Source organism: Hylobates moloch, unplaced genomic scaffold (assembly GCF_009828535.3).
Source record: "Hylobates moloch isolate HMO894 unplaced genomic scaffold, HMol_V3 SCAFFOLD_10, whole genome shotgun sequence".
In the NCBI taxonomy this organism is placed as follows: domain Eukaryota; kingdom Metazoa; phylum Chordata; class Mammalia; order Primates; family Hylobatidae; genus Hylobates; species Hylobates moloch.
The window spans coordinates 12,262,075-12,289,795 of record NW_026652285.1 but is presented as its reverse complement, the minus strand read 5'-3'; the positions used below and the strand labels follow the sequence as shown (position 1 = coordinate 12,289,795).

The following is a 27,721-nucleotide window of genomic DNA, read 5'->3' as shown; positions in this document are numbered from 1 at the left end:
CTTATTCCCTCTGTAATCCTTAGGAGTCTAATCAGGAACCAACCAGATGATGGTCCACTTCCAGCTTCCTATCCATTGAGGCCATTCCACCTTCCAGGAGGGTCCATTGAATGTTTTGTGTTTGTTTTGAGATGGAGTTTTGCTCTTGTCCCCCAGGCTGGAGTGCAATGGCATGATCTCGGCTCACTGCAACCTCCGCCTCCCCGGGTTCAAACGATTTTCCTGCCTCAGCCTCCTGAGTAGCTGGGATTACAGGCACCTGCCACCATGCTCGGCTAATGTTTGTATTTTTAGTAGAGACAGGGGTTTCGCCAGGTCGGCCAGTCTGGTCTCAAACTCCTGACCTCAAGTGATCCGCCCGCCTCGGCCTCCCAAAGTGCTGGGATTACAGGCATGAGCCACTGCGCCCGGCCTATCTATTAAGATGTTCTCCCCTGGGCGTGGTGGCTCACGCCTGTAATCCCAGCACTTTGGGAGGCCAAAGTGGGCAGATCACTTGAGCTCAGGAATTCGAGACCACCCTGGCCAACATGGCGAAACCCTGTCTCTACTAAAAATACAAAATTAGCCAGGCGTGGTGGTGTACCTATAATCTCAGCTACTCAGGAAGCTGAGGCAGGAGAATCGCTTGAACCCAAGAAGCTGAGGTTGCAATGAGCCAAGATCATTCCTCTGCACTCCAGCCTGGGTGACAGAGTGAGACTCCGTCACAAAAAAAAAAAAAAAGAGGAACCTGGTCCATTCTGTCCTCTCTGTTCTGCTTTACTGCAGTCTGAGGACAAAGTTGTGGGAGGTGGGCATTGACTATGTAGGTAACAACAACGGCCTAAAGAAGCAACAAGAAAGAAAGGAACCGAGTGACCGAGTGCCTGGAGAACTTCCTGGAGCAGAGCCACTTGCCTACTTTGGATCATCTGTCTCTAAGAGAGAGAAATAAACTTTTCTTTTGTGTGAGCCACTGTTTTCAGTGGCCTTTTTGTTATATATAGCAGATTAGCTTGGCCCTAACTAATAAAAGCAGATATGTGGCTGCTTCTATTGCACAAGGGCTTTCTCTGTGTGATAGGAATGCATCCCCCAAATCTTCGCCATCTGATTGGGAAAAGAACCTGGTCCTATAGGTCCAATTTTAAAAGCCCAGGGAAGGGCTGTTTGGACTAGCTGAGTCCCATGCTTACTTCCTAGATTAGTGGCTCTCAGTCGGGAGGGAGAGGATTTTGCCCCCCAGGGACATTGTCCCCCAGAAGACATTGCCGAATGTTAATATCTGGAGACATTTTTGGTTGTTTTAATGGGGGCAGGGGGCCAGGCGTGGTGGCTCATGCCTGTAATCCTAGCATTTTGGGAGGCCAAGGTGGGTGTATTGCCTGAGCTCAGGAGTTTGAGACCAGTGTGGGCAACATGGTGAAACCCTGTCTCTACTAAAATACAAAAAATTAGCCGGGCGTGGTGGTGTGCGCCTGTAATCCCAACTACTCAAGAGTCTGGGAGAGGAGAATCACTTGAACCCAGGAGGTGGAGGTTGCAGTGAGCTGAGATCATGCCATTGCATTCCAGCCTGGGCGACAGAGCGAGACTCCATCTCAAAAAATAAAAAATAAAAAAAAAATAGGGGCAGGGGTGCTACTGGCTTTTGGTGGGTAGTGGCCAGGGATGCTGCTAAATGTCCTACAATGCCCAGGACAACCTCCATAGCAAAAGAATTATCTGACCTAAGATGTTAATAGCGCCAACGTCACGGAACCCTGTTTTGGACCAATCCTATTAACTTTTCAAGGGTTATATGGAATGTGACTACTTGTCATCCACTCCATAGGCACCACTTGGTTTAAGGTACCCTTGCTCTGCCCTGGATGACTGCAGTAGCCTAACTGTCCCCCTGATTCTGTCCTTGCCCCTGCAGTTCTTCTTCACACAGCAGCCTGAATTAGAACATGTCCCTACTCTTCTCGATCTCCTGACTTCGTGATCTGCCCGCCTTGGCCTCCCAAAGGGCTGGGATTACAGGCGTGAGCCACCGCGCCCGGCCACCCCTACTCTTCTCAAAACACTCCAGGGCACTTCTCATTTCACTCAGAGAAAAAGCCAGACTCTTCAGAGTCACCTACAAGGCCCTGCATTATCTAGGGCCTCATTTCCTAGATTCTTATCCTATATACCCTAACTTTCTTTGGGATTCTTCTTCTTTTCTTCTCCTTTTACTCTTTTTCTCCTTCTCCTTCTTCTTCTTCGACAGGATCTCACTCTGTTGTGGTGCAGTCATAGCTCACTACAACTTCAACCTCCTGGGCTCAAGTAATCCTCCTGCCTCGCCTCCCATGTAGCTGGGACCACAGGTGTGTGCCAACCACGCCTGGCTAACTTTTAGAAAAAGTTTTTGTAGAGTTGGGGATCTCAGAGCTTTTGCACTGGCTGTCCCTCTGCCTGAGCACTCTTCCCCCAGACAGCTGCAGAGCATGCTTCCGATCTTCTTTCAGGTCTTTGCTCAATTATCACCTTATCCCTGAGGCCTTTAACCATCTTACAGAAAATTCCATGCACACCCTCGCCTCCTTTACTCCTTTATTTGTCTCCCTGGAATGGATCACCATCTGACTATTTATTTATTTATTTTTGAGATGGAGTCTCTGTCACCCAGGCTGGAGTGCAGTGGCACGATCTCGGCTCACTGCAACCTCCGCCCCTCTCAGGTTCAAGTGATTCTCCTGCCTCAGCTGCCCGAGTAGCTGGGATTACAGGCGCCCACCACCACGCCTGGCTAATTTTTGTATTAGTAGAGACGGGGTTTCGCCATGTTGGCCAGGCTGGTCTCGAACTCCTGGGCTCAAGCGATCCACCCGCCTCAGCCTCCCAAAGTGTTGGAATTACAGGCGTGAGCCACCACGCCCAGCCTTAGATTTATTTGTCTATCTGTCATTCACCACTCGGTAACATGGAAGTAGCCCCCATAAGGTCAGGGACCTGGTCTTTTTTGTTTATTGCCGTATCCTCAGGCCTGCAGTCGTGCCTGGCACATAGTCAGTGCTCAAGATTTTTTTCTTTTTTAAGACAGGGTCTTGCTGTGTGGAGTGCAGTGGTGCAATCATGGCTCAGTACAGCCTCGACCTCCTGAGTAGCTGGGATTATAGGTGCATGCCACCATGCTTGGCTAATTTTTGTATTATTTCTGTAGAGACAGGGTTTCATCATGTTGCCCAGGCTGGTCTCCAACTCCTGGCCTGAAGTGATCCTCCTGCCTTGGCCTTCCAAAGTGCTGGGATTACAGGCAGTACTTACACCGTGACCAATCAAGAAATGTTGGTTGAATGAATGCATTGCTGTGGCCAACATTTTAAAAAGTGAATATTATAAAGCAGAAAAATAAGGCAATTGATTTGTGTAAGACTCAGTCTCAATACATGAGCCCTAATTTATTAATTAATATGAGACTGACTTCTCAAATGAGGGTTACAAAGAGAAATTTTAAATACCCTTGCCCAGACTGTGGAGTCCTAATTCAATTAATTGTTCTGCAGATTTTCACTGACCCGTAGTCATCTTTGACATTTTTGAGCCCATAAGCTATAAACAAATTTTAAAAACCCAAAAAGCTATATGAAAAATTAAAAACTATGGGCCGGGTGTGGTGGCTCATGCCTGTAATCTCAGCACTTTGAGAGGCTGACGTGGGTAGATCACCTGAGGTCTGGCCAACATGGTGAAACCTTGTCTCTACTAAAAATACAAAAATTAGATGAGCGTGGTGGCAGGCACCTGTAATCTCAGCTACTCGGGAGGGTGAGGCAGGAGAATCGCCTGAACCTGAGAGGCGGAGGTTGCAGTGAGCCAAGATAGTGCCATTGCTCTCTAGCCTGGGGAAAAAGAGCTAGACTTCGTCTCAAAACAAAAACAAAAACAAAAACAAAAAACAAAACAAAACAAAAAAAAGCAAAAAGAAAAGAAAAATTAAAAACTACAACAACAACAAAAACAGTCCCTCGAGGTTAATATTCATTTAGAATATTGTGAAATATGAAGTCTTCTCAACTGAGAATTCACTTCCTTGCATTAAAAAAACAAAAACAACAACAACAAAAAACAAAACAAAGAAGAAACAGGCAAGCTCTCCGGAGAAAATGGCTAAAACCAAGGCTGAGTTGAAATCTTCCTTTTTCTCCAAAAGAAGGGTATTTCATTGATGACCTCCTCATGGCTGGTGTGTCCCTTCAGAGAAGCCTAAGATGTGAAGGGTAAATATCCCCTCAGGCAAGAAATGGGAATGGACAAAAAGCCACGGATACTTGCCATTGTCTCTCTACACAAACTGTTTTGTTGAACATACTTTACTCTATAGAGTAGGGGTGTCCAATCATTTGGCTTCTCTGGACCACACCAGAAGAGTAAGAATTGCCTTGGGCCACACATAAAATACACAAACACTAACGATAGCTGATGAACTTTAAAAATTCTCAAAAAAACTTATAATGTTTTGAGAAAGTTTATGAATTTTTGTTGGGCTGCATTCAAAGCTGTCCTGGGCCACATGCGGTCATATGCCACAGGTTGGACAAACTTGCTGTAGAGCTTTTCTGCCTCATTGTCTAGAATCATGCATGACTGCAGCCTATCAGTTTACCATCACCCATCCCTCCACCCATTCTGTCATCACATGTTCACTGAGAGTCTACTGTTTGCCAGGCATTGTAGGTAATGGGGATGTAGAGATACGGAAAGGATAGTACCTGTTTTCAAGGGTATACTTTGAGATATTTCAAGGGTAACATATTTTTTTCATAGGCTCTTACAGAGACCAAACAACAAATACGTGGTAAGGCATAATACGTTGTAAAAAATGTAAGAGTAGGGTAACAAGAGAAGCAGCTAAACATGTGTATACAGAATTAATTATAAGACACTTGTGCCAAACTGAGTCAGGCAGGTTTCCATATGGCTCCATTTGCAAATATTTTGACATACTAATTGTTTAAAGGAAGCTAAATACACAGCATTTCCAAGCTTACTGAACAATGGGAATTTAGTTTAAGTTTGCTTTTATCATGGAGCTATGACTAGGAATTATTTGGAAATTAAATTGCAGATGATAGGAAGCCATTGGGTGATTAGAAACCAGGGTAGATCGTGCACAGATTTAAATTTTAGCAAAATACTCTTACATCAATGGCAGAATAATTGTTATAAAAAAGAGAGGATAGGGAGGAGAGTAGTTGAAGTATCTAAATATTAGTCCAAATAAAGAGCAAGAAAAGTCTGCACTAAGGTAGTGATAGTTGAAAGAAAAGAGAATACATAGAGAGCTTGTTGATTTTCAGAACTTCTGGTAAGGCTGAACTGTATAGAAACTAAGAAGACCAGAAGGAAAATAAGGGAAAAGGTAATGTGTGCACTTGGACACATTAAATTTGAGGAGCCTTGGGTATGAATGTTCGGTAGGACATTCTGGCATTGTGAAGAGGTATATGTAGTAGTGAAAACTATGGTAGTAGATGATATTTTCTGAAGTTATAAAGGCAAGAGCCTAAACTACTTTGTGATTTTTGCAGAGTATTTAGGACTCCAATTAAGGAGTCTACCTGTTATACATTGGGCATTTATGACATAGTGTCTCCAGCTGTTCCCTCGTACAGTTGCTTTATCAAACTCACCTCCTATTCCACATGTGCAAGACGAAAAAAAAAAAAGCTAATACATCACGTAACCATTAACTCCAAAAAGCAGAATAAAAGGCTAAGTGCAATGTAAAAATCATCTTACAAGGTTTAAAGCGTACTATCTCCATATGTTCATGTTCTACTATAATTTTTCTTACAAGATGATCTTGAAAACAATTTCTACATAGAATAGGCCCTCTGTATCCATGGATTCCGTATCTGTGGATTTAATGAACCATGGATCAAAAATATTTAGAAAAAGGTTTCTTCTGTACTGAACATGTATGATTATATCATGTTAAGTGTTATAGGTAACCTAGAGATGATTTACAGTATAGGGAAAGAGGTACCCAGGTAATATGCAAATACTCTGCCATTTTATATGAAGAACGTGGAACATCTTAGATTTGAGTGTTCATGGGAGATCCTGAACTCAGCTGCACACTAATACTGAGAAACAACTGTACTATAAAGTCTAGGGAAGAATGAAGAACAATAAAAATATTTCTACAGGCAAAGGATCCTTGGAGACTTTTTTTTCAGTGACATATGAAACTTGTTTTATAAACATCATATTTTGCTATGAATTCAGATGTCTTTTTTTTTTTTTTTGAGACAGAGTCTTGCTCTGTCGCCCAGACTGGAGTGCAGTGGCACGATCTCGGCTCACTGCAAGCTCCGCCTCCCGGGTTCACACCATTCTCCTGCCTCAGCCTCCTGGGTAGCTAGGACTACAAGCGCCTGCCACCGCGCCCAGCTAATTTTTTGTATTTTTAGTAGAGACGGGGTTTCACCATCTTGGCCAGGCTGGTCTCAAACTCCTGACCTCGTGATCCACCCCCTTAGTCCCCCAGAGTGCTGGGATTACAGGTGTGAGCCACCGTGCCCAGCCACAGTTTACATTTAATCAGATTATTCCTATTGTTGGTTTTAAATCTAACATCTCACTTTTTTTTTCTGTTTTATCATATGCTTTTCTGGTCCATATTTTTTTCTGCTTTATGTTGATTTTTATGATCCTATTTTTTCTTTATTGGGTTTTAGGTGTAACTCTTGTTATTTTGGTAGTTACTTCATAGTTCATAATATGCAGCTTTAACTTATCACAGTCAACCTTCAAATGATATTACATCACTCAAACTCTGATTTGTGAGTACAGAGGGACAGGGCAGGGACATAGATGATGAATCGGAAGCACCTGACTCATTTAAAAGGCTCACTAATCTTAGTAAAATAAACCCATCCAGAAAATTCTTTTATTTTAAGGTGAGTAAACATGCACACACACGGCCCTTCAAGGTCATTCTGTCAGTCAGCCGTAATCCAACCCATGAGACATCAGTTTGCCAGTTTCTGATCATTGCCATGGGACAGTTTTTTATTTTAAATTCTAAGTTCAAACTGAAGATTCGATGGATGTGGAACTAGTTTTCTTTTTGAGCAAGAAAATAATTAAATGTACTATGTCTCTAAATATGCAGTATACACCATTATGAAAACGAGACAAGAATAAATAAATTATGACATCTAGAAAATTAGGTAAGACACTGTTCAATAATGAGGCAAAATAGGATGTGAATGTCACCTACGCTATCAAATATAGAGAAATATGGGGTTTCATCCAATAAATGTGAGGTTGAATGTATAAACCGTTATTTCAAATATGTCTTGATTTGTATCTAAATTTATATCCCATAAAATCATGCAGAAAATGAGGAGTCATTATCTAATTTTAAGTAGGAAAAATGTGAATCAACACTAATACTAAAAACTACTAATTTGCTCAGTGCCAGGCAATGTTTCCAGTGTTTTACGTTTTCAGAAAACAATTATGAGATAATTATGAAGAAAACAATTCTTCACTTTTTAAGAAAGAAAACCAAGGCAACAAGAAACTAAGTAACTGGCCCACCCAAGGTCATACCGTTAAGAAATGACAAAGTTGTAGACCTTAATATGTTTTTGTTGTTGTTGTTGTTGTTGTTGTTTTTGTTTTGTTTTGTTTTGAGACGGAGTCTCGCTCTATCACCCAGGCTGGAGTGCAGTGGCGTCATCTCGGCTCACTGCAAGCTCTGCATCTCCAGTTCACGCCATTCTCCTGCCTCAATCTCTTGAGTAGCTGGAACTACTGGCACCCGCCACCACGCCAGGCTAATTTCTTGTGTGTTTAGTAGAGTTGGGGGTTTCACCATGTCAGCCAGGATGGTCTCGATCTCCTGACCTCGTGATCCGCCTGCCTCGGCCTCCTAAAGTGCTGGGATTACAGGCGTGAGCCACTGTGCCTGGCCAACCTCAGCATGTTTTTAAGTAAAATATATTATTTTTCATGTCTAATATTTGCTAATATTTGCTCTGTCTCTCATATACATAAAAATAAAAATATAAATATAATCATACAGAGAATTATAATAGACAACTTTCTCTATATTTCAGAGATATTGGCTTGGCATTGCTTTCAGCCAGGTATTTCAACATTAGCCTGTAGAGTGGAATTGGGTAAAGGTTGATTTCAATGTTTCAAAAATATATGAGGACTGAGAACTTATGTTAGTGAATTTCCTATTCTCGACTTCTAGTCAAACACTATCAAAATTGACAAAGAAATAATGAAATGCGAGAAAATGTTTATAGCACTTAAGAGGATAAATTAGTTTCTTTGTGTCTGATTTTATATTAAGTAAAGAGCTTGCAGGAAAAGTAAATGACAGTTGATGATTTTGATTATAATCAGTCAGATTTTTTCCATATTTGAGCAAAAATTGTAATTCACCTATCCAGTGCTTTCAGTGTAGATTAGCTGAGTCATGTAACTTATGTCATCTCTTACAAATATTGATTGAGATGAAAAATGAAGAAATGATTTATTTATCTCAAAACAGTTCTATGTTGATAATATAAAAAATACTGACAGGTTCATCTAAAATATGTTTGGATAAGCTACATTATACATGATTCATATCTTATGTATAACTTATATATGATATTTGATTTGGTTTATACACAAAGGAACAAATGTTTCTGTATAAGAAAGTTATTTTGCTTATTATATAATTTAAAACTAAAATAATTCTTCCACGATGGCCATTTAACAATTTAAATTTAGGAAACTTCTGGCATGTACGATGAGTATCTACTTTGTATAATTGTGTTCCACATCTTAGTGCATTCCCTTTAGCAGTTTCAGCAAGCAACGCATGTGAACTTGTTTCTCACTAAATGTTTATTTTAGCAAAGTTTTAGACCTACAGATTTAAAGAAAAATCGCAAAGATGTTACAAAGGTGAACTCTTGAACCAAATCTTTTATTTTTAAGCATGCAAAACGGTTTTTTTTTTTGGAAACGGAGTCTCTCTGTTGTCCAGGCTGGGGTGCAGTGGAGCGATCTCGGCTCACTGCAAGCTCCGCCTCCCGTGTTCGCCATTCTCCTGCCTCAGCCTGCCAAGTAGCTGGGAGTACAGGCGCCCGCCACCATGCCTGGCGAATTTTTTTTGTATTATTAGTAGAGACGGGGTTTCACCATGTTTTCCAGGATGGTCGCTATCTCCTGACCTCGTGATCTGCCCGCCTCGGCCTTCCAAAGTGCTGGGATTACAGGCATGGGCCACAGCGCCCGGTCAAAAGTGTGGTTTTTTAAACCCTGAAGAGATAAATGTACCACTGAGAACCCAAAGAAAATTGGACTAACTGTTTTGTTTTGTGATTTGATGTCTGAAAAATAAAATCCTTTAGTTTCCTTTCTTTTTCCTCAGAGAATATAAACTGTGTTGTGATGTCAAACTCATTCTAAGTTTAGATGCCCATGGGCAAATTGTTTGCTCTAATTAAAACAGAATAAGACAAATCTCTTACACGTAAATCTTTGATGGTGGGAAATGTAGCTTCATGTTTTTAAAGTCTTCCCAGAAGTCAAAATGCCTCTCAATCTTGTGAGTACTTTTTATAGCTACCTAAAATAATTATTAAGGCATATTTGATATACTGAAATGAATTTATGTTTGTGTTTTGTTTAATAATTGGGATCCTTGGGACCATTTGCTGCAAATATCCTATACTGAAAAAAAACTTTATCTAAAGATATCATTCAGAAAAATATTTATACTTAAAAATATAAACTCCATTAACAAAAATTGTTCAGCAAAACTCTATTAATTCAATACGTTGTATGCTTAATTTTCGCAGCCAATTTTTCCTTTTCTTCTCTGTAATGATGTGATGTTCTTCAATGTCTTCTGAAAACTTGAACATAGGAAGTTGGAAGTGTATAAAGTAAAACAAATTCTAAGGAGAGAATTTAGAATGCTAATTTTTGAAGGGGAAATATAAGTTTACAACTCTTAGTTTGCATTTTAAATTTATGTTATTACCTGTATTTAAGTATTTAAGTTGATTTTCACCAGTGTGTTAGTGTGTTTGTGTTGTTGTAAAAGAAATACCTAAGACTGGATCATTTATAGAGAAAATAGATTTATTTGGCCCTTGGTTCTGCAGATTGTACATAATGCACAGTGCTAGCATCTGTTTGTGGTGAAGGCCTCAGTAAGATTACAATCGTGGCAGAATTTGAAGGGGAGCCAGCATGTCATTGGGCAAGAGAGGGAGCAAGAGAGACAGGGAAGGTGCCACACTCTTTTAAACAACTGGATCTCCTGTAAATTCTTTACCACTCATTACCCAGGGGAGGGAACCAAGCCATTCATGAGGGATTTGCTCCCGTGACCTAATACCTCCTACAAGGCCCCACATCCAACAATACAGGTCACATTTTAATATGAGATTTGGAGGGGATAAAACATCCAAACCATATCAACTGTTCACTGCTAACTACTAAATCAAAGAATTATTTTTTTTACAGACAATGTACTTTTTTCTTCATTCAAAACAAAAATACTTGATTAGACCTTATGAGGAGAAAATGTTAATCTCTTACAGTTTTTAATTAAATAAAATAATTTGAGGCTATTTTTATAAATTAAGGCCATCAAGAAGGACTCCAGACTCTAAAAAGATTCCAGACATTTTCTATAAATATATTCTGATATATGTTTATATATATATTTATTTATATATGTGTGTGTGTGTGTGTGTGTGTGTGTGTGTGTGTGTATAGTTGTTTTCATAGTAGATTTACACCACTGCCATCTGGGAGTAATTCCCTTATTCAACACAGAAGGATTTCTCATCCTTCTCCTAAATATTTTCTTCTAGCTCAGAGTGCCTGTGGCCAAAAACAAGAGATTTTAAAGCAACAACAAAAACAAAAAATTCTGCATCCCCATATGGGTTAGCTTTCTTTTCTAGTCTTTTTACTTGAGTTAAAACATTTCCTTTGAATTTAGACTGACAAAGATATTGAAGGACATCTAATGTCGTTTAGAGCACTGCTCCTGTGCCTGTGTTCACTAGTTCCTCAAGTGGAGGCGATTGGAGATATTAGAAGAAAGGAATAAACTAGGGTAGCTCATATCACCCATTCTGTGTTTTTTCTCTTTAGGATGTGCCAGCCTGCAGTGAAAATGAATTCTGTTCTGCCTCTGCTATGCTGCAAATTTAGCAGCAAAGTTTCTGCTCCATATGTGACCGACTAGGTAAGGGTACCCTGTAATGGAGTGTAGCGTAGGAAAATCCCTGTTGCTAAGCACCACGCCAACACCACCGTGAGCTACAAAGCTCACGTTTATTTCATTATGCTTTACTTCTTTATCTATCTTGAATTGTTCAGTATTCAGAGAAAATAGGAAAGTAAGTTGTTAACATTCTTCATTGCAACAAATTTTTTAGAACTAACTCTATATTGAGGAATGTCTTAAATTTTAACCAAAACCTTTTGATAAATTACAGAGTTGCTGAATATATCTAGATCTGAATCTTAAACTATATCTATCATAGAGATTTATATGATTTATCAAGAGCTATTATCGGGAATATATACTTGATTCCTTTTACAATTTTCATAATATAACCAGAAAGTGACCATTGAGATCCTTGAGAGTGATTATATAAACATACCCTTGATTTGGTGTCTCCAGCCTAATTATCACAGTTAAAATTTTGGTATCAAAAATGGAACAAATATAATAAGACTTGTAAAGCAGCAGAACTTACAAAATGTTAAAAAAAATTTTATTTACATAGTGCATCCACACAGACCTAATTATATGTATTCAACCTAATGTTTAACATTATTAGCAAGTCAGAGAATTTAGAAAAATCAGACAATTTTAGATAAAATAAATATTAATACTAGTTATTAATATTAATCCATATTGATTAAATGACTCTATATGAAAATAACTGCCCTCAAATTATTTTCAGCTCAGAAATTTTTAATGAAAGGAGATGGCAGCTGGGCGCAGTGGCTCACACCTGTAATGACAGCTCTTTGGGAGGCCAAGGTGGGCAGATCACTCGCGATCAGGAGTTCAAGACCAGCCTGGCCAACATGGTGAAACTCTATCTCTACCAAAAATACAAAAATTAGCTGGTCATTGTGGTGGGTTCCTGTAATCCCAGCTACTCGGGAGGCTGAGGCAGGAGAATCACTTGAACATGGGAGGCAGAGGTTGCAGTGAGCCGCGATCATGCTAGTTCACTCCAACCTTGACAACAGATCAAAACTCTGTCTCAAAAAAATAAATAAATAAGGAGATGGTATGTAATCAATATTAATTTTGGGCCCCTCATGTTAGCTAATATGTTTAAGCCTAGGACAAGATAGAAACTGACCGAGATTATTGCATGTTTCAGTGCATAATATTTTAAAATAACTCAACACTGACACATAATACTATACTATTCCACTTAGATATTAAAAAATGGTAACAGAAGTCTCACGTTCTTGTCCTGGCATGGTGGCTCACATCTGTAATCCTAGCACTTTGGGAAGCCAAGTGGGGAGGATCCCTTGAGCCCAGGAGTTTGAAACCAGACTGGGCAACATAGTGAGACCTATCTCTACAGAAAATTTAAAAACTAGCTGGGGGTGGCAAGCACCTGTAGTACTAGCTACTGGGGTGGCTGAGGTGGGAGAATTGCTTTTCCCAGGAGTTTGAGGCTACAGTGAGCTATGATCACATCACTGCACCCCAGCCTGGGTGATACAGTGATAACCCTGTCTCTTAAATAAACAAACAAAAAATAATCCCAGAACTCTAATGTTCTTGTATGATATAGGACTTTTAAAAATTAGCCGGGCATGGTGGCACATGCCTGTAGTCCCAGCTACTTGGAAGGCTGAGATACAAGAATCGCTTGAGCCTGGGAGGCAGAGATTTCAGTGAGCCGAGATCATGCCACTGTACTCCAGCCTGGAGGATAGAGCAAAACTCTGTCTCTAAATAAATAAATAAATGAAAGTATACTGAAAGTTTTAACTTAACAAATTTTATTTATGCCTCACATTGATGAAGTGATAAGAATTAATACTACTAATACACATATAGGATATTTTACAAAAAAGTTTTAGACCCTTATGATATAGGAAATAATTTAATTTTTTTTTTTTTTTTGAGACGGAGTCTCGCTCTGTCACTAGGCTGGAGTGCAGTGGTGCGATCTTGGCTCGCTGCAACTTCCGCCTCCTGAATTCAAGTGATTCTCCTGCCTCAGCCTCCTGAGTAGCTGGGACTACAGGCATGTGCCACCACGCCCAGCTAATATTTGTATTGTTAGTAAAGACGGGGTCTTACCATGTTGGCCAGGATGGTCTCGATCTCTTGACCTCATGATCCACCTGCCTCAGCCTCCCAAAGTGCTGGGATTACAGGTATGAACCACCATGCTCGGCTGCAAAGTGATTTAAATTTATCAACAATTTTATCTTAATGCAAAATTTTTGTCATTTGTGATATTTTCCAATAGCTTATCTGAAATCGTTAGAATCAGATTTCAAAATAAGATTTCAAAGTCAGATTTCTTTGAAATCACAATTCAAAAATATTTAGATTTTAGAAAGGTAATGTGGTAAATATACTGCATATTTTGGAATATCCCTAGTGGCAAATCATATGAATAATCACATGAACAGGGATCAATAAAGACTACCCCTGGCCGGGTGCGGTGGCTCACACCTGTAATCCTAGCACTTGGGGAGGTTGAGGTGGGTGGCTCACCCGAGGTCAGGAGTTCAAGACCTGCCTGGCCAACATGCTGAAACTTCGTCTCTATTAACAATTAGCTGAGTGTGGTGGTGGGTACCTGTAATCCCAGCTACACGGGAGGCTGAGGCAAGAGAATTGCTTGAACCCAAGAGGTGGGGATTGCACTGAGCCAAGATCACGCCATTGCACTCCAGCCTGGGCAACAGAGCAAAAACTCCATCTCAAAAAACAAGACTATAATACTCCTACATCAGCATAGGTCAGATTTTACCAAACTTACGTTTAGGTATTCATAAATGTTGAATTTTGTAATTCCATATGAAGAATTGTAGATCTGCATATATTTTCAAATACTAATAGTTATAATTCCATAGTTTATAAGTCCAATTTTTGTTTATTTTCATTATTAATACTTTTCCATTCATCTACCCTTTCTAATAGAGAATACAATATGTTTCTTTTCTTCTTCTTTTTTTTTTTTTTTTGAGATGGAGTCTTGCTCTGTCCCCCAGGCTAGAGTGCAGTGGCACAATCTCAGCTAAGTGCAACCTCTGGCTCCCAGGTTCAAGCAATTCTTCTGCCTCAGCCTACTAAGTAGCTGGGACTACAGGCACGTGCCACCACGCCTAGCTAATTTTTGTATTTTTAGTAGAGACTAAAATTTTAATTTTGTATTTTGTATTTTTAGTAGAGACGGGGTTTCATCTTGTTAGCCAGGCTGGTCTAGAACTACTGACCTCAAGTGATCCACCCACCTCAGCTTCCTGGAGTGCTGGGATTACAGGTGCGAGCCACCGCGCCTGGCCAAGAATACAATATGTTTCTAAGTTGATAGTCTATCATTTATCCACGTTTCTATGATGAACTTAAGTAATTTCTAATTTCTCCCTATTGGAAATAATGATGCTACAAATAATTTCATTTACGTATATTTTTGTTCATTTGAACAATTTCCTTAGAATAAATTCCAAAGCATAAGCCACTAGATCAAAGAGAATTAAATCCTTTTATTTTTAAAAACATTGGCAGGTTTCCTCCAGAAAGCACTATGCTAATTTACAATGCCCCCAGAAAAATATTACTATGCCTTTTTGGTAGTATTATTAACCGGACCATCGGTATTCCTTTCTTATGCCCTTTTAATAGTGTAGGATGGTTCATTTACTCTTTTTTATATTAGCATTTCTTTAATTGCTACTAGTGAAAAGAACACAGTCCCATATATACATTTATGTATTAAATGTGCATTCATTTTCTTTGTCCTTTTGTTGATCAAGGTCTTAGTGGTGGCCATGTATATTTGAATATGTTTTCAGTTATTAACCCTTCATCATGTTATAGTTACTTTGGTCATTTTACTGATGCTTATTTGGTAAGAATCAATTTCACTAGGGATAAAAGTCAGAAGAACAGAAATTGTGAGTTCCTTTGTGAAGATCCAAGGACCTTCAAGGACCCCAGAATAGGCAAGAACAATCATTCCTATTTTTCATCTTCAATGGAAAACAGAGCCCATTATACCTTTCTAGCCTATTCTGGAATAAACAACAATTAAATTTTAGTTAGTGTAAACTAACAAAGAAAACACCGTAAGTTAATGAAATGTAGTCTCTACAATTTGTTAGACTTTTTATTTTTTTAATTTTTAGTTAGACTTTGTTTTTGAGACAGAGTCTCGCTCAGTTGCCCAGTCTGGAATGCAATGGCTTGATCTGGCTCACTGCAACATCTGCCTCCCAGGTTCAAGTGATTGTCCCTGCCTCAGCCTCCCTAGTAGGTGGAACTTCAGGTGCGCAGCACCACTCCCGGCTATTTTTGGTAGAGACAGGGTTTTGCCATGTTGGCCAGGCTGGTCTCCAACTCCTGACTTCAGGTGGTCTGCCTGCCTTGACCTCCCAAAGTGCTGGGATTACAGGCCTGAGCCACCGCGCCAGGCCGCAAGCTAATTTTTGTATGTTTAGTAGAGACGGCTGTTTCTACTAAACATGTTGGCCAGGCTGGTCTCGACCTCAACCTCAGGTGATCCACCGGGCTCGGCCTCCCAAAGTGCTGGGATTACAGGCTAGAGCCACCGCGCCCGGCCAGCATTTATGTTACTTAAATTACAAAGTAACTGGCCGGGCGCAGTGGCTCACACCTGTAATCCCAGCATTTTCAGAGGCCGAGGCAGGCGAATCACCTGAGGTCGGGAGTTTGAGACCAGCCTGACCAACATGGAGAAACCCCGTCTCTACTAAAAAGAAAAAATACAAAATTAGCCGGCATGGTGGCACATGCCTGTAATCCCAGCTACTCTGGGGGCTGAGGCAGGAGAATCGCTTGAACCTGGGAGGCAGAGGTTGCAGTGAGCCGAGATGGCGCCCCTGCACTCCAGCCTGGGCAATACAGCGAGACTCCGTCTCAAAAAAAAAAAAAAGTAACCAATGAAGGAAACGGAGAGGAGAGGTTTGGAAGGTGGTTTAGTGAGGTAATCCATATTTTCTGATGATAAATTGGCACCCAGTCAATTTATTCATCAGAAGGGAATACATCGGCCTGGCGTGGTGGCTCGCCCCCGGCCCTGTCAGCGTCACCAGCAGCGCGGATCCATGGGCCAGAAGCCTCTAGGGCGCCTAAGTCAGGGGGTGGGTCCCTGGCTGCAGGAGGGCGGGAACCGACGCTCAGTGCCACCCCGGAGGCTGCCTGGTGCCCAGCGCCAGGGTCCAGCTCCTGGATCGCAGGTCGAAGAGGGGCCACGGGCGGCTCACTGCAACCTCCGCCTCCCGGGTCCAAGCCATTTTCCTGTCTCAGCCTCCTGAGTAGCTGGTATTACAGGGATGTGCCACCGTGCCCGGCTAATTTTGAATTTTTTTTTTAGTAGAGACGGGATTTCACCATGTTGGTCAGGCAGTTTTGGAACTCCTGGGCTCAAGCAATCTGCCCCGCTCAGCCTTCCAAAGTCCTGGGATTAGGACTTTGCGATCCTGGGCAGATCGCTTGAGCTTAAGAGTTCCAGACCGGCCTCACCAACGTGGAGAAACCCCGTCTCTACTAAAAGAAAATACAAAATTAGCCTCCACCGTGGACTCAGGTGCAGCTCCCACCTGAACATGGCACGCGGCAGCAGGGGCTGCAACCTCGACCCTGTCAGCGTCACTGGCAGCGCGGATCCTTGGGCCAGAAGCCTCCAGGGCTCCTAAGTCAGGGGGTGGGTCCCTGGCTGCAGGAGGGCGGGAACCGACACTCAGTGCCACCCCGGAGGCTGCACCTTGCCCAGCATCAGGGTCCAGCTCCTGGATCGCAGGTCGAGGAGCGGCCAGGGGCGGCTATGTCAAGCAGGCCATGTGGCATGGCGCCCCCCACGTTCCGCTCCAGGGAGACCCGCCAGCCCGGCAGCGCCTCAGCGGCAGTTGCCACCTGCACGCGGTGCCCGGAGAACGCGGCCAGGGCGCGTGCCTCCTCAGCCTGCTGAGGCGCATGCGCTGCTGGCTAACGGCTCTGCTCAGCGCATTTCTACTGAGAGAGGCCTGAGTGTGCAGGAGCTTGGCGAACACAGAACTTTTTACGGGTATCGAGGCGGTGCGTGGACTGAAGAAGGGCGAGGGCGATCGGGGAGGGGTGGGGAGTGGCTAGGAAGGGCGAGCGGGAAGCGAGGGCCAAAGGTGGGGGCTGGGGAAGGGCGATCGGGAGGCGCGGGCTCTCTCTAGCAGGTGGCCGCAGCCATGAAGGGGCTCCCTCCCGCCGCTGGCAAGGGCGTGCCGGGCCCGGTGCGCCAGTGCCCCTTCAGCCAGCTAGTCTATACCAACAACGACTCCTACATCGTCCGCTCCGGGGATCTTAAAAAGATCCATAAAGCTGCCTCCCTGGGCCAAGTCCGGAAGCTGGAGAAGGTGACAAAGAGGAAGAAGACCATTAACCTTAACATAAAAGACGCCAAGAAGAGGTACCAGGCCCTGCCTGAGCCGGGGCTGCAGGAGGAGGTGGCGGCGGTGGGAGGATCGCCCCTTCAGAGTCGGGGGCTGGGGGGCCTGGGGACGAAGGGAGCAGGTGGAGGAGTAATGGGCGGCGGGGCGGCCATCCTGCGCCCTGGGGTCTAGGCCTTCTTCCCGGGCAGGTCCCCCAGGCTTGGGATGCGAGCGCCCTGCAGGGCGGAGGGCCCAGGCCACGTTAAAATCAACCCCAAACTTTAGCTGCTTTCTCTTTCACTCCCACTTCCTCTCACAGAGCACTGTGTAGGGAATTTTAAAGTGATTTAACTCACAAAATTAAGTACATACAGGGTTTTACTTTTAATGTACAGGTTTTAAAAGATAATGTTAGATACATTATGAAACGGTGCATAATGAAATAATTCCCATAATATACGTACTTCTTGGCTAAAAATTCTCTGGATAAAGTCCAATATTCATTTTGGTATCAATGAATGTCTTTGTAAATATGTTCTTTGCTGAGGGACCTTAGAAGGAAACTTCGAGGTGGGAAGATGGTTTATGTTCTTGAATTTAAGAAGACTCATTTTTCTCAAGATGCGAGTTCTTTACCAGTTTTACATAAACCAAATAAAGTTATCAACGTTTTTAACATTTTTTAAATTACACAGGCTGTCTTTTACTATTGTGATGACATTTTAAATATTTTGTAATGGAGTAGAAAAGTCTTGCCCTTCTAGATATCAAAATGTGGTATTAATTTGCACAAGATGGGCTGGGAGTGGTGGCTTACGCCTGTAATCCCAGCACTTTGGGCTGCGGAGGCGGGTGGATCATCTGAGGTCAGGAGTTCAAGATCAGCCTGGCCAATATGGTGAAACACCGTCTCTACAAAAATACAAAAATTAGCCGGGCATGATGTCGGGTGCCTGTTATCCCAGCTACTGGGGAGGCTGAGGCGGGAGAATCGCTTGAACCCGGTAGGCGGAGATTGCAGAGAGCCTAGATCCCACCACTGCAATTCAGCCTAGGTGACAGAGTGAAACTCGGTCTCAAAAAAAAAAAAAAAATCACAAATTGTTTGCTAACAGCTGAAAAGACAGGTAAATGAATACAACAGAATAGAAAATCCAGAAACACCCAAATATATGTATGAATTTACAACTTGGTAATGGTCACACTTTATACTAGTAGGAAAAGAATTAGTTTCCTAAGTGAAATGCCTGCTTTTTGGAGAAAAATAGATTTTTATGCCACAAAATAAGTTCCTGATGGAATATAGATTAAAAGTTTTTAATGTACAAAATGGTAAAAATACCAGAAGAAAACATAAATGCCTATTTACACAGACACATTTTTATGTTGAAAAAACCTTTCTAAGAAGCTCAGAAGCAAGCACTCTGAAGGGCAATTTAGTAAAACAAAAATTAAATCACCCTGCTTATGAGAAAAAATAAAAGGCAGCATACTTGTAAAAATATTTACTACACATGTATGTGTGTGTGTATACATATTAGATTTAAAAATCTTCGCTTTATAGAGAATTCACTCAAATCAACAAAAAACCCTCTAATTTAAAATTTGGAAATTTAAATTAGAGATCTAAATTGCAGATGTAAAAAAGTACTTGGCCTCTAATTAAAAATTGGGCAAAGTCCTCTTTTAAGATCTGCAACTGACCTATGCACACAGGAGATAATATTTAGTGTTCCTGGTTAGAGAAGGCATTTAAATTAAAAAAGGAATCAAATACTGTTTTCTATCCACAAAGTTTGTGAGGATAAAAAGCAGTGATGTTTATAGTACTCCTTAAGGTTTAAGTTGCAGATGACTTTTCAAATAGACAATTTGATGGTAAGTACCATATTTAAAAAATTGTATATGCCCATTAGTGATCAATTCTATTATACTAAAATATCTTTAGAAAATAATGAAACATACACGCAATTTCTTTTCTGAGCACTGCTTAAAATATCAGTGTATTTAAAAGAATCCATTTAATGGCTTTTATAAATACATTTCAGTGAGTTTACAGCATGGGATAATATGTGACCACTCAAGGTAGAAATATATACAGAAGTATGTTGACATTTGAAAATGTACTTTGGTGTACCGAGTGAGGGTAAAGTTCAGTTTGACTATACATACACATAGACTATGGTCTTGTGTTATCTGAAATTATTTACAAAATATAAAATTTGTTATTTGAGGACATTTGTTTTAATATAAAATGTTTTTCCTTTTTATTATCTTTGATTTCTGCACTGAGCATGTACAATGCTATTAGTAAAAGTTTATTATTAATAAAATAATTTTTGGGAAGAGCAGCAATGTGAATTTTGCACAGATAAAAATAGTTTCTCACTTTCTATATTTTAATTTTTATTTTTTGTGGATTGGTATATTCTGTGAACTTTTAGCATCTTCAGAAGAGAATCTTTTTATCTGTGCTTATTGATTTACATATACATTTTATTAGACACATATTTTTATTATATATAGATTTATTACATATATGTCAATAACTATAATCATTTTAGTGTAGTTTTATTAATAGAAAAATAAAAGACCAAATATAAGTGCTTTATTTGTAGCAATTTTTTAAGATATTGAACTTCTCAACTGTATTGATCCATTCTTTTAATCCATTTACCGCATGTAAGCTGAATGCCTATTGTGTAAAAGATACATTCTATTAACTCTCAGGACCCTTTCATCCTTAAAAATTTCACATTTACCTGCTCAGCCTGAGCAAAGTGAGAGATTTAAAATTGGAGTATCAGGACTGAATCTCAATTGAAACTTGTCCTCTCATCTTTCAAAAAAAAGCACTTCTGAAGTGAAAAACTAGTAAACTATAACTACCAACCGTGATTTTGGAAATTTATAATAGCTTTAAATAGTGATATTAATTATTGGAAATATCTAATTTATATGCGTTCTATAAATCTAAATATGAATTTACATACATTCTATAAATCTAAATACGGAATAAGATGAGCCATACCTATTTACTTGAATCTCAAGTTTTCTTTGGCTTGAAGCTTTTAAAATATTAAAGAAGTACTTTGTTTTAATAATTTGTTGTTTTTATTTCAACTCTCCTTTTGCCTAGTGCTCTTAAAAGCTAAAATTTCTTTCATTGTTAATCCTGTAACTAGGACTGCCCTCGTCCTGTTGTATATACCATATTCCGCTTCTTGGAAGGCACTGTGAATTGTGTGATGCCTCCTTATTTTATGCACCAATAAAAGATTCCTTAAATTTCTGCCAAATATAGTTGTAATAAATAATGAACTATAGGTGGCATTTCAATGTCAGAAATGTTAAAATATGAGAAATTGAGCATCTTAGAATCATTAAAATACAGTGTTATCTCTAACCTTTAAAACACACCACAAAGTAGGCATAATTGTACCATTTTACTTAAAATGTTGTCTTTGTTAAGTAGTAGTAATAATTATAATATCTAACAATTACTGAGCTGTGATATGTGCTAGGAACTCTCCAAAATACTCTGCATAGATTCTCACTGAGGCATCATAGTGATAACCTGTGAGATAACTGCTGTGTTCATCTTCATTTTGTTGATGAGAAAATTGAGGTGCAGAAAGTTGAAGTGACAGCTAGAAAGTGAAAAACCTTAAAGTAATATTCAAGTCCGAGTTGAACTGAATCCAAAGGCCAAGCTCTTTCTATTCAAATAGGCCACTCTTTCATTAATGTAGCCAGTAATGAGAGCGAATGAATGTTGTACTTTCTTCAGGAGAATATTAAGTGTTTGTTTTGAAGGCAGAGAAAGAGCATGGTATTTAATGTTTACAGTTACATAAATCATTGTATGTTTTGGGACAGTGGACTAAACTTTGCCAAAAAGTCCTCTCACTCTCGTAGGACTGCTCTACACTGGGCCTGTGTCAATGGCCATGAAGAAGTAGTAACATTTCTGGTAGAGAGAAAGTGCCGGCTTGACGTCCTTGATGGCGAAGACAGGACACCTCTGATGAAGGTAAATAGTAGCCAGATTTTTCAGCAGGAGATGGATTTGGTTTAAATACATAGAATAAAAATGAATTTATCTCATTGAAATACAACTAGTTTTGAAACCTGTGGAATATTTATTTTGATATTTATCGCCAAAAAAACTCTTGTCTACCTAATAAATGCTCCATAGAACAAAATCTATTCAAAGCACAATCCAGAAAATAGAATCGACATCATGCCACTGCAGTCTTCAGCTGTGACCTTGCTAGAAACAAGCCACAGGTCTGCCACTTACACAGAATTATTCACAAACGAACAGCCTGCCTGCAGGAAGAGAAAAAAAAAAAAGGAAGACTTTAATAATCAAATCCAGTGACAACATAAATATTTCACCATGTCACTCTCAGGGTGCAAGCTGGTTTGCCTTCTAGAATAATTTAGGGAGCAAAATATGATTCTGTGTAACACAAAACATATTGGCCTAATACTTTTTAACTTTTTTTAAAATTAGAGGCTATAACTGCTTTCATTGAAAGATATGAGTTGTTCAAGACCGACTCTTTAAACCTTAAAAGTAACCCACCAAGTAACAGCACAGGATCCAGATTCAATTCTAGCTTTAATAGCACAAAGTCACCTTCAGAAGTCTACATATCTAGCCTTGAGATTATTTTTTTTAATTCTCATGGTGATTAATAATATAATCCCAGGGGAGACAAAGTGAGACAGAGCAAATATGAAAAATTTTAAGGCTAATTCTATACAGTTTTCTGATGATGAAAGCATATCTTAGGGAGTGAGGTAAGTAGAAAAACTTCTCTCTCTCACTCCGTATCCTCTATTCTCTCTCTCTGTCTCTCTCAACTCAGCTGTTCATTCCTAACACATATTTATTTCAGAGCTCGCTCTAGGCCAAATGAAAGTAAGATGATTTTTCTTTGGCACCTCAATTCCCTCTTTTTAGTTCTTCTGCCTCTTATGGGTCATTCCCCCTTGGCTGCCCTAACTACACTTGGCTTACATTATTTTGTTAATACATTTTCCCTTTGGAGTTTTCCTGCCTCCATCAAACTTTATTGTTCTGAGTCTCATTGTAATTTTAATTATATATCATGATGAAAAGAAATCTGAAAAACATGTAATAAGCCAGTATCTCATAATGGATTAATGTTAATTCCATGAGAACAGTTGCATTCCAACTGGAGAATTCTGGAGAGACAAAGCCCCAATCCCAAGGGTGAGGCATATGTGAAACTGGATATAATTTTATACTCTTTAAAGCAAGACTCAGTGAGTCTGGTTCAATTTCTCATATAGGGCTAAATTTGAGGAGAGAATTTCTATTCACTGGCTAATAGTTTGCAAGTTCTTCTGGCCCCATTTGCAAATATAGAAATGTGACCAAGGAAATAAATTTTGAGACAATTGTTTATATTATAATTCCTAAGGTCTGGGAAACATACTGCTATTACTAGAAGAGAACATAGATATCATTTGCCAAATGCTGTGGCTTAAATGTTCATGTTCTTTTCAAAATTGACATTGGGACTTAAAGCCCAGTGTGATAGTATTAAGAGGTAAAGCCTTTGGAAGATGATGAAGTCAAGAGGGCAGAACTCTCATGAATGGGATCAGCCACTTTATCAAAGGGCCAGAGGGAACTAGTTGGGCTCTTTTTGCCCTTCTGCCTTCTGCAGTATGAGAGCCAAGCATTCATCCTCTCTGGAGAAGGCAGCAACAAGGCATCATCTTGGAAGGAGATAGAGCTGCCTTCAACAGACACAGAACCTGCCAGCACCTTGATCTTGGACTTCCCAACCTCCAGAGTTATGAGAAAATACATTTCTACTCATTATAAATGATCCATTTTGTGGTATTTAGTTGTATCAGCACAAATAGACTAAGACATGAAATGTCCTAGTTTTGAAGCCAATACAAGTAAAGATATACTAACAATGTACCAAACATTATGCAAACTGCTTTTTCCATTATCTCACTTAATTTTTACTACAACTTTTTGAGACGGACACTGTTGTCCCCGTTTCACAGATGAGAAATCCAAAACCTGCTTGATAAATTTTTAAGTCGTCCAAAGTCACATGGTCGGTAGGTGCAGAGCTAGAATGCAAACTCAAGGCTACCTGACTCCAAGCCAGTGTTCATCCCCTTGTGCTGCAGGACCTAACAGAGAATGACACTGAGGCACAGGAAGTTATGTCCAAGCTCCTATTGTTAGGACTGGACACCCTGGACTCCAGTGCAGAACTCTTTGCAGCTCTTTACTATCCAACTTGACAATTTGTGCCTTATGGGGGCTAGACACCAAATCATGTGTCTAGTCAATTTCACAGATTTAAAATGTTTATGTGGAGGGAAAAACACCGTTTTTTTGTTTGTTTGTTTTTGTCGTTTTTGAAATGGAGTCTCACTCTGTTGCCCAGGCTGGAGTGCAGTGCCTGGGGCTACAGGCGCATGCCACCACACCTGGCTAATTTTTTTTTTTTTTTTTTTTTTTTTGGAGATGGAGTTTTACTCTTGTTGCCCAGGCTGGAGTGCAATGGCTCGATCTCAGCTCACCACAACCTCCACCTCCCAGGTTCAAGCGATTCTCCTGCCTCAGCCTCCCGAGTAGCTGGGATTACAGGCACGTGCCGCCACACCTGACTAATTTTGTATTTTTAGTAGAGATGGGGTTTCTCCATGTCGGTCAGGTTGGTCGCGAACTCCTGACCTCAGGTGATCCGCCCGCCTCTGCCTCCCAAAGTGCTGGGATTACAAGCGTGAGCCACCACCACGCCCGGCCAAAAACACCATGTTTTTTAAAATTCCAACTCTACTTGAAATGAGTGAAATGGATCACATACTATCCTGATGATTGGTTATATAAACATTGGGGATAATGAACAAAGAAGAATATTCAAATATTAAATGACAAAAGTAAAAACGTAATTCTAAATGTCATAACAAATTCATTCTTCTTCTAATCTGAAAATCATTTCACTAATGATGAAAATACCTTTCATCACCTGAGTTTATCTTGTTCAGGTGACAGAGATTTTATATTCAAAATATTGTCATAGTTAAATACTTTTCATTTCTTCTGTGACTGTCTTTTGTTAAAACCCAGGCTATACAACCCAGGGCATAAAAGTCTTACCATCTTTTCAGATAGAATTTCTCTTCCTTATGTTAATTTCCAAAAAAAATCGATAAAATCTGTAGGTCCTGTAAGACCCATTTTTTGCAAACTGTATTCAATTCAGGAAAATGATTATCTCTGTTTTTAAAAATAAATATGTTGTAAATGAAATGTAATGCCAACACTATGTAAACAATAACTCTTCTGCAATTACAAATTTATTTCCTTCATGACTGCTGATGCCTCAAACCTAGAGGAACACCATGGAAGACAAAGAAAACTAAACAAAAACAATTTATTTCCTTCAATCTTTCCTGCTCGATAATTACTTCCTGCATTTTCTGACATCTGCTTCCTGATGCCTATTTCTATGTCTTGCCCTTATAAATGACCAAGGGAAACACTATGAATGGAAAAAGATTTGCAGCAATTGTTGGCAAATCTCCAGTTCTGCCTCATTCAAACATGGAATTAAAATTAGAAAGGCAATATTATCCTTTCACCTTTGGTTTATGGTAAGTTGTCAGAAGTGGAACATTGAAATATGCTTTCAAGGTAAGTCCACCTAAATATTTAACTTACGTTTTTTTCTTTTGTCTTTACAAGCAGGGGCGCTTGGGTTTATCTGATTGCTTCCATTTGCATTTGCTTACACACTCATGTCCTTTTTCATTTATTCAATAAAAGTCCTTCTTTTCCTGAATGATTTGATAAAACATATCTGTGACCACATCTTTTAGAGTTACAAAGATATTTTTAACACATTGGTACACTTTCTGTGCTCCCTTCAATTCATTCAGAGTGATTATATATACAGAAAAATTAACTCTAAAAAGGGGCTGTGTCTTGTTTTAGAAGTGCCCATTTTTTCAGAAAAAGCACTCATTGACTTCCTCTTTGAATTATTGCTCTTGGATACATAAGCTTCTGCATTTAAATAATGCCTTCTTTTTAGCCAGGGATTTGGGGCGTATCCAATTGGGATAAAATATAAAAATGCAGGCTTCCCACATGTTCTAGAGCCTCTACTTCTCAGAGTGTATACATAATAACAGATGCTACAAAAGTAACTAGTGAAAGAATTTGGAAAACTTCACAAAGTTAAACCTGTTTCTTTACTGCAGAGCTTCTCAGAATCTACAATATAGCAAAGTACATGTAAATTTCCATGTATGTGTCAAGTAAGATGTAGTTTAAGACAGTTTTCCCCACACATCCTTATACATAAAATCATTCTGTGGTGCACATCTCTAGACCACTGTTCTGCCTAAGCTAAATTGGGAACTGTTTCACAAAATAATAGCTCTTCAAGGACTAAATGGGACATTTTGCAAAACCTCAGGAATCTCAAGCTGTGGCTGACTGACCCAAGCAGGAAAAGCAGAGGCAGGAGTTAGCCTAAGGGGAGGTGCTCTGGGCTTCTTCCCATTTGGCTGGAATATTTCTTCAACAGTTGCAGGACAAAAAGGTCCATTAGCAAGAAGGACATGCTTCTGGATGTCTAAGTGAGTCAAAGTGTGGTTTAGCAAACTGCATAATAGAAAGAAATCAGCCAAAGGAAGAGCCCATTTGATGAAGCTATAAATGGACAATATACAGGAAAGACAACTAATCACTGAATGTGTCTACTTAAACAGTGCTATGGTTAGGCTCTTTGTCCCCACCCGAATCTCATCTAGAATTGTAATCCCCAGGTGTTGAAGGAGAGACCTGGTGGGAGGTAATTGGATCATGGGGGCTGTTTCCCCTATGCTGTTCTAATGATAGTGAGTGTGTGCTCACAAGATCTGATGGTTTTATAAGGGTTTTTTTCCCCTTCACTTTCTTGACACGCTCTCTTGCCTGCTGCCATGTAAGATGTGCCTGCTTCACCTTCCGCCATGATTGAAAGTTTCCTGAGGCCTCCCCAGCCATGTGGAACTGTGAGACAATTAAACCTCTTTTCTTTACAAATTACCTGGTCTTGGGCAGTTCTTTCTAGCAGTGTGAGAACAGACTAATAAACAGCAAGCCTTTCCTGGGTATTGTGTAAGGTTTTACAGTGTAAATCAGAATTTATAAGCTAATTAGTGCTCAATGAAATTAAGGGTTGCTATCAATAAAGAATTTTATTCCATAGCCATAATATTAAAGAGGAAACAAACCTTGTTTAATCTCACGTCACATTTATTGCATAGCAATGTTATCATAGGAATCTAGATTTCTAGACATACATGCATCTGCTCCTCAGGGTGCTGTCATTTTAAACATTTCTCCCAACGTTGAATTAGGAATGGAATAATAATTGTTAAGTAAAAATTCTGAAATCATGGAATTCTTCCTATTGAAAAAAACAGTAACTTCAGTATGAAGGAAGCTCTATCATCTGAAGTTCAAATCACAGACAAAAGGTATTTTTGTCTACTAAACAGGAATTATCATTAATTTTAAAACTTAATTTTATTGGTAAATTTGTGGAATATTTTCTGGGAAAGATCTCTTTCTTTGTTGGAGAATGAATTTCTTTGTAGGTGCTGAATTAATTTAGTTAAATATTTTGTTACCATAATAATTTTCTTAAAATATTTATTCTTCAAAATATGTTAACTTAAAGTTACAATGTGGGAATGAGATAAACAATAAAACATAAGCCATGATATCTTTTGTATGAAAGAAAAATGTGGAATATTGATACCTGTATCTTGTGAGTAAATATAGCAAATTCCCATGTTTTTACTGCCTAGAAATGAACAGCTTAAGTAAAAGTGTTTTTCCATTTTAAAAAAATGGATGTGGGAAATAATCATTTTATTTCAATCCATTTATAACAACAATTGCATGTTTTTGTTAAATTTCCATTGACATCAATAGACAAGGGCATTGCATAGTTTAATTAAATCTTTAAAATTACCTTTGAGAGTAGACACTCATTTTATTTTAACTAACAAATGAGAAAATTTCTTAGCT

At 39.7% G+C, this 27,721-nt stretch overlaps 1 protein-coding gene across 2 annotated transcripts; it reads left to right on the top strand.

Annotated features, from left to right (window-relative positions):
• Window positions 1–17,227: 17,227 nt before the first annotated feature.
• On the top strand, window positions 17,228–26,706 carry LOC116474520 (ankyrin repeat domain-containing protein 30A-like). 2 transcript variants are annotated; one of them, XM_058445835.1, is made up of 2 exons: window positions 17,228–17,666; window positions 23,334–26,706. In XM_058445835.1, the coding sequence occupies exons 1-2, from the start codon at window positions 17,446–17,448 to the stop codon at window positions 23,398–23,400; spliced, it is 288 nt and encodes a 95-aa protein (XP_058301818.1). In that variant the 5' UTR covers window positions 17,228–17,445; the 3' UTR covers window positions 23,401–26,706. The 2 variants fall into 2 exon arrangements, with proteins under 2 accessions (XP_058301818.1, XP_032018923.1); XM_032163032.2 differs by lacking the exon at window positions 23,334–26,706 and adding an exon at window positions 21,547–21,746.
• The last annotated feature ends 1,015 nt before the right edge of the window (window positions 26,707–27,721 follow it).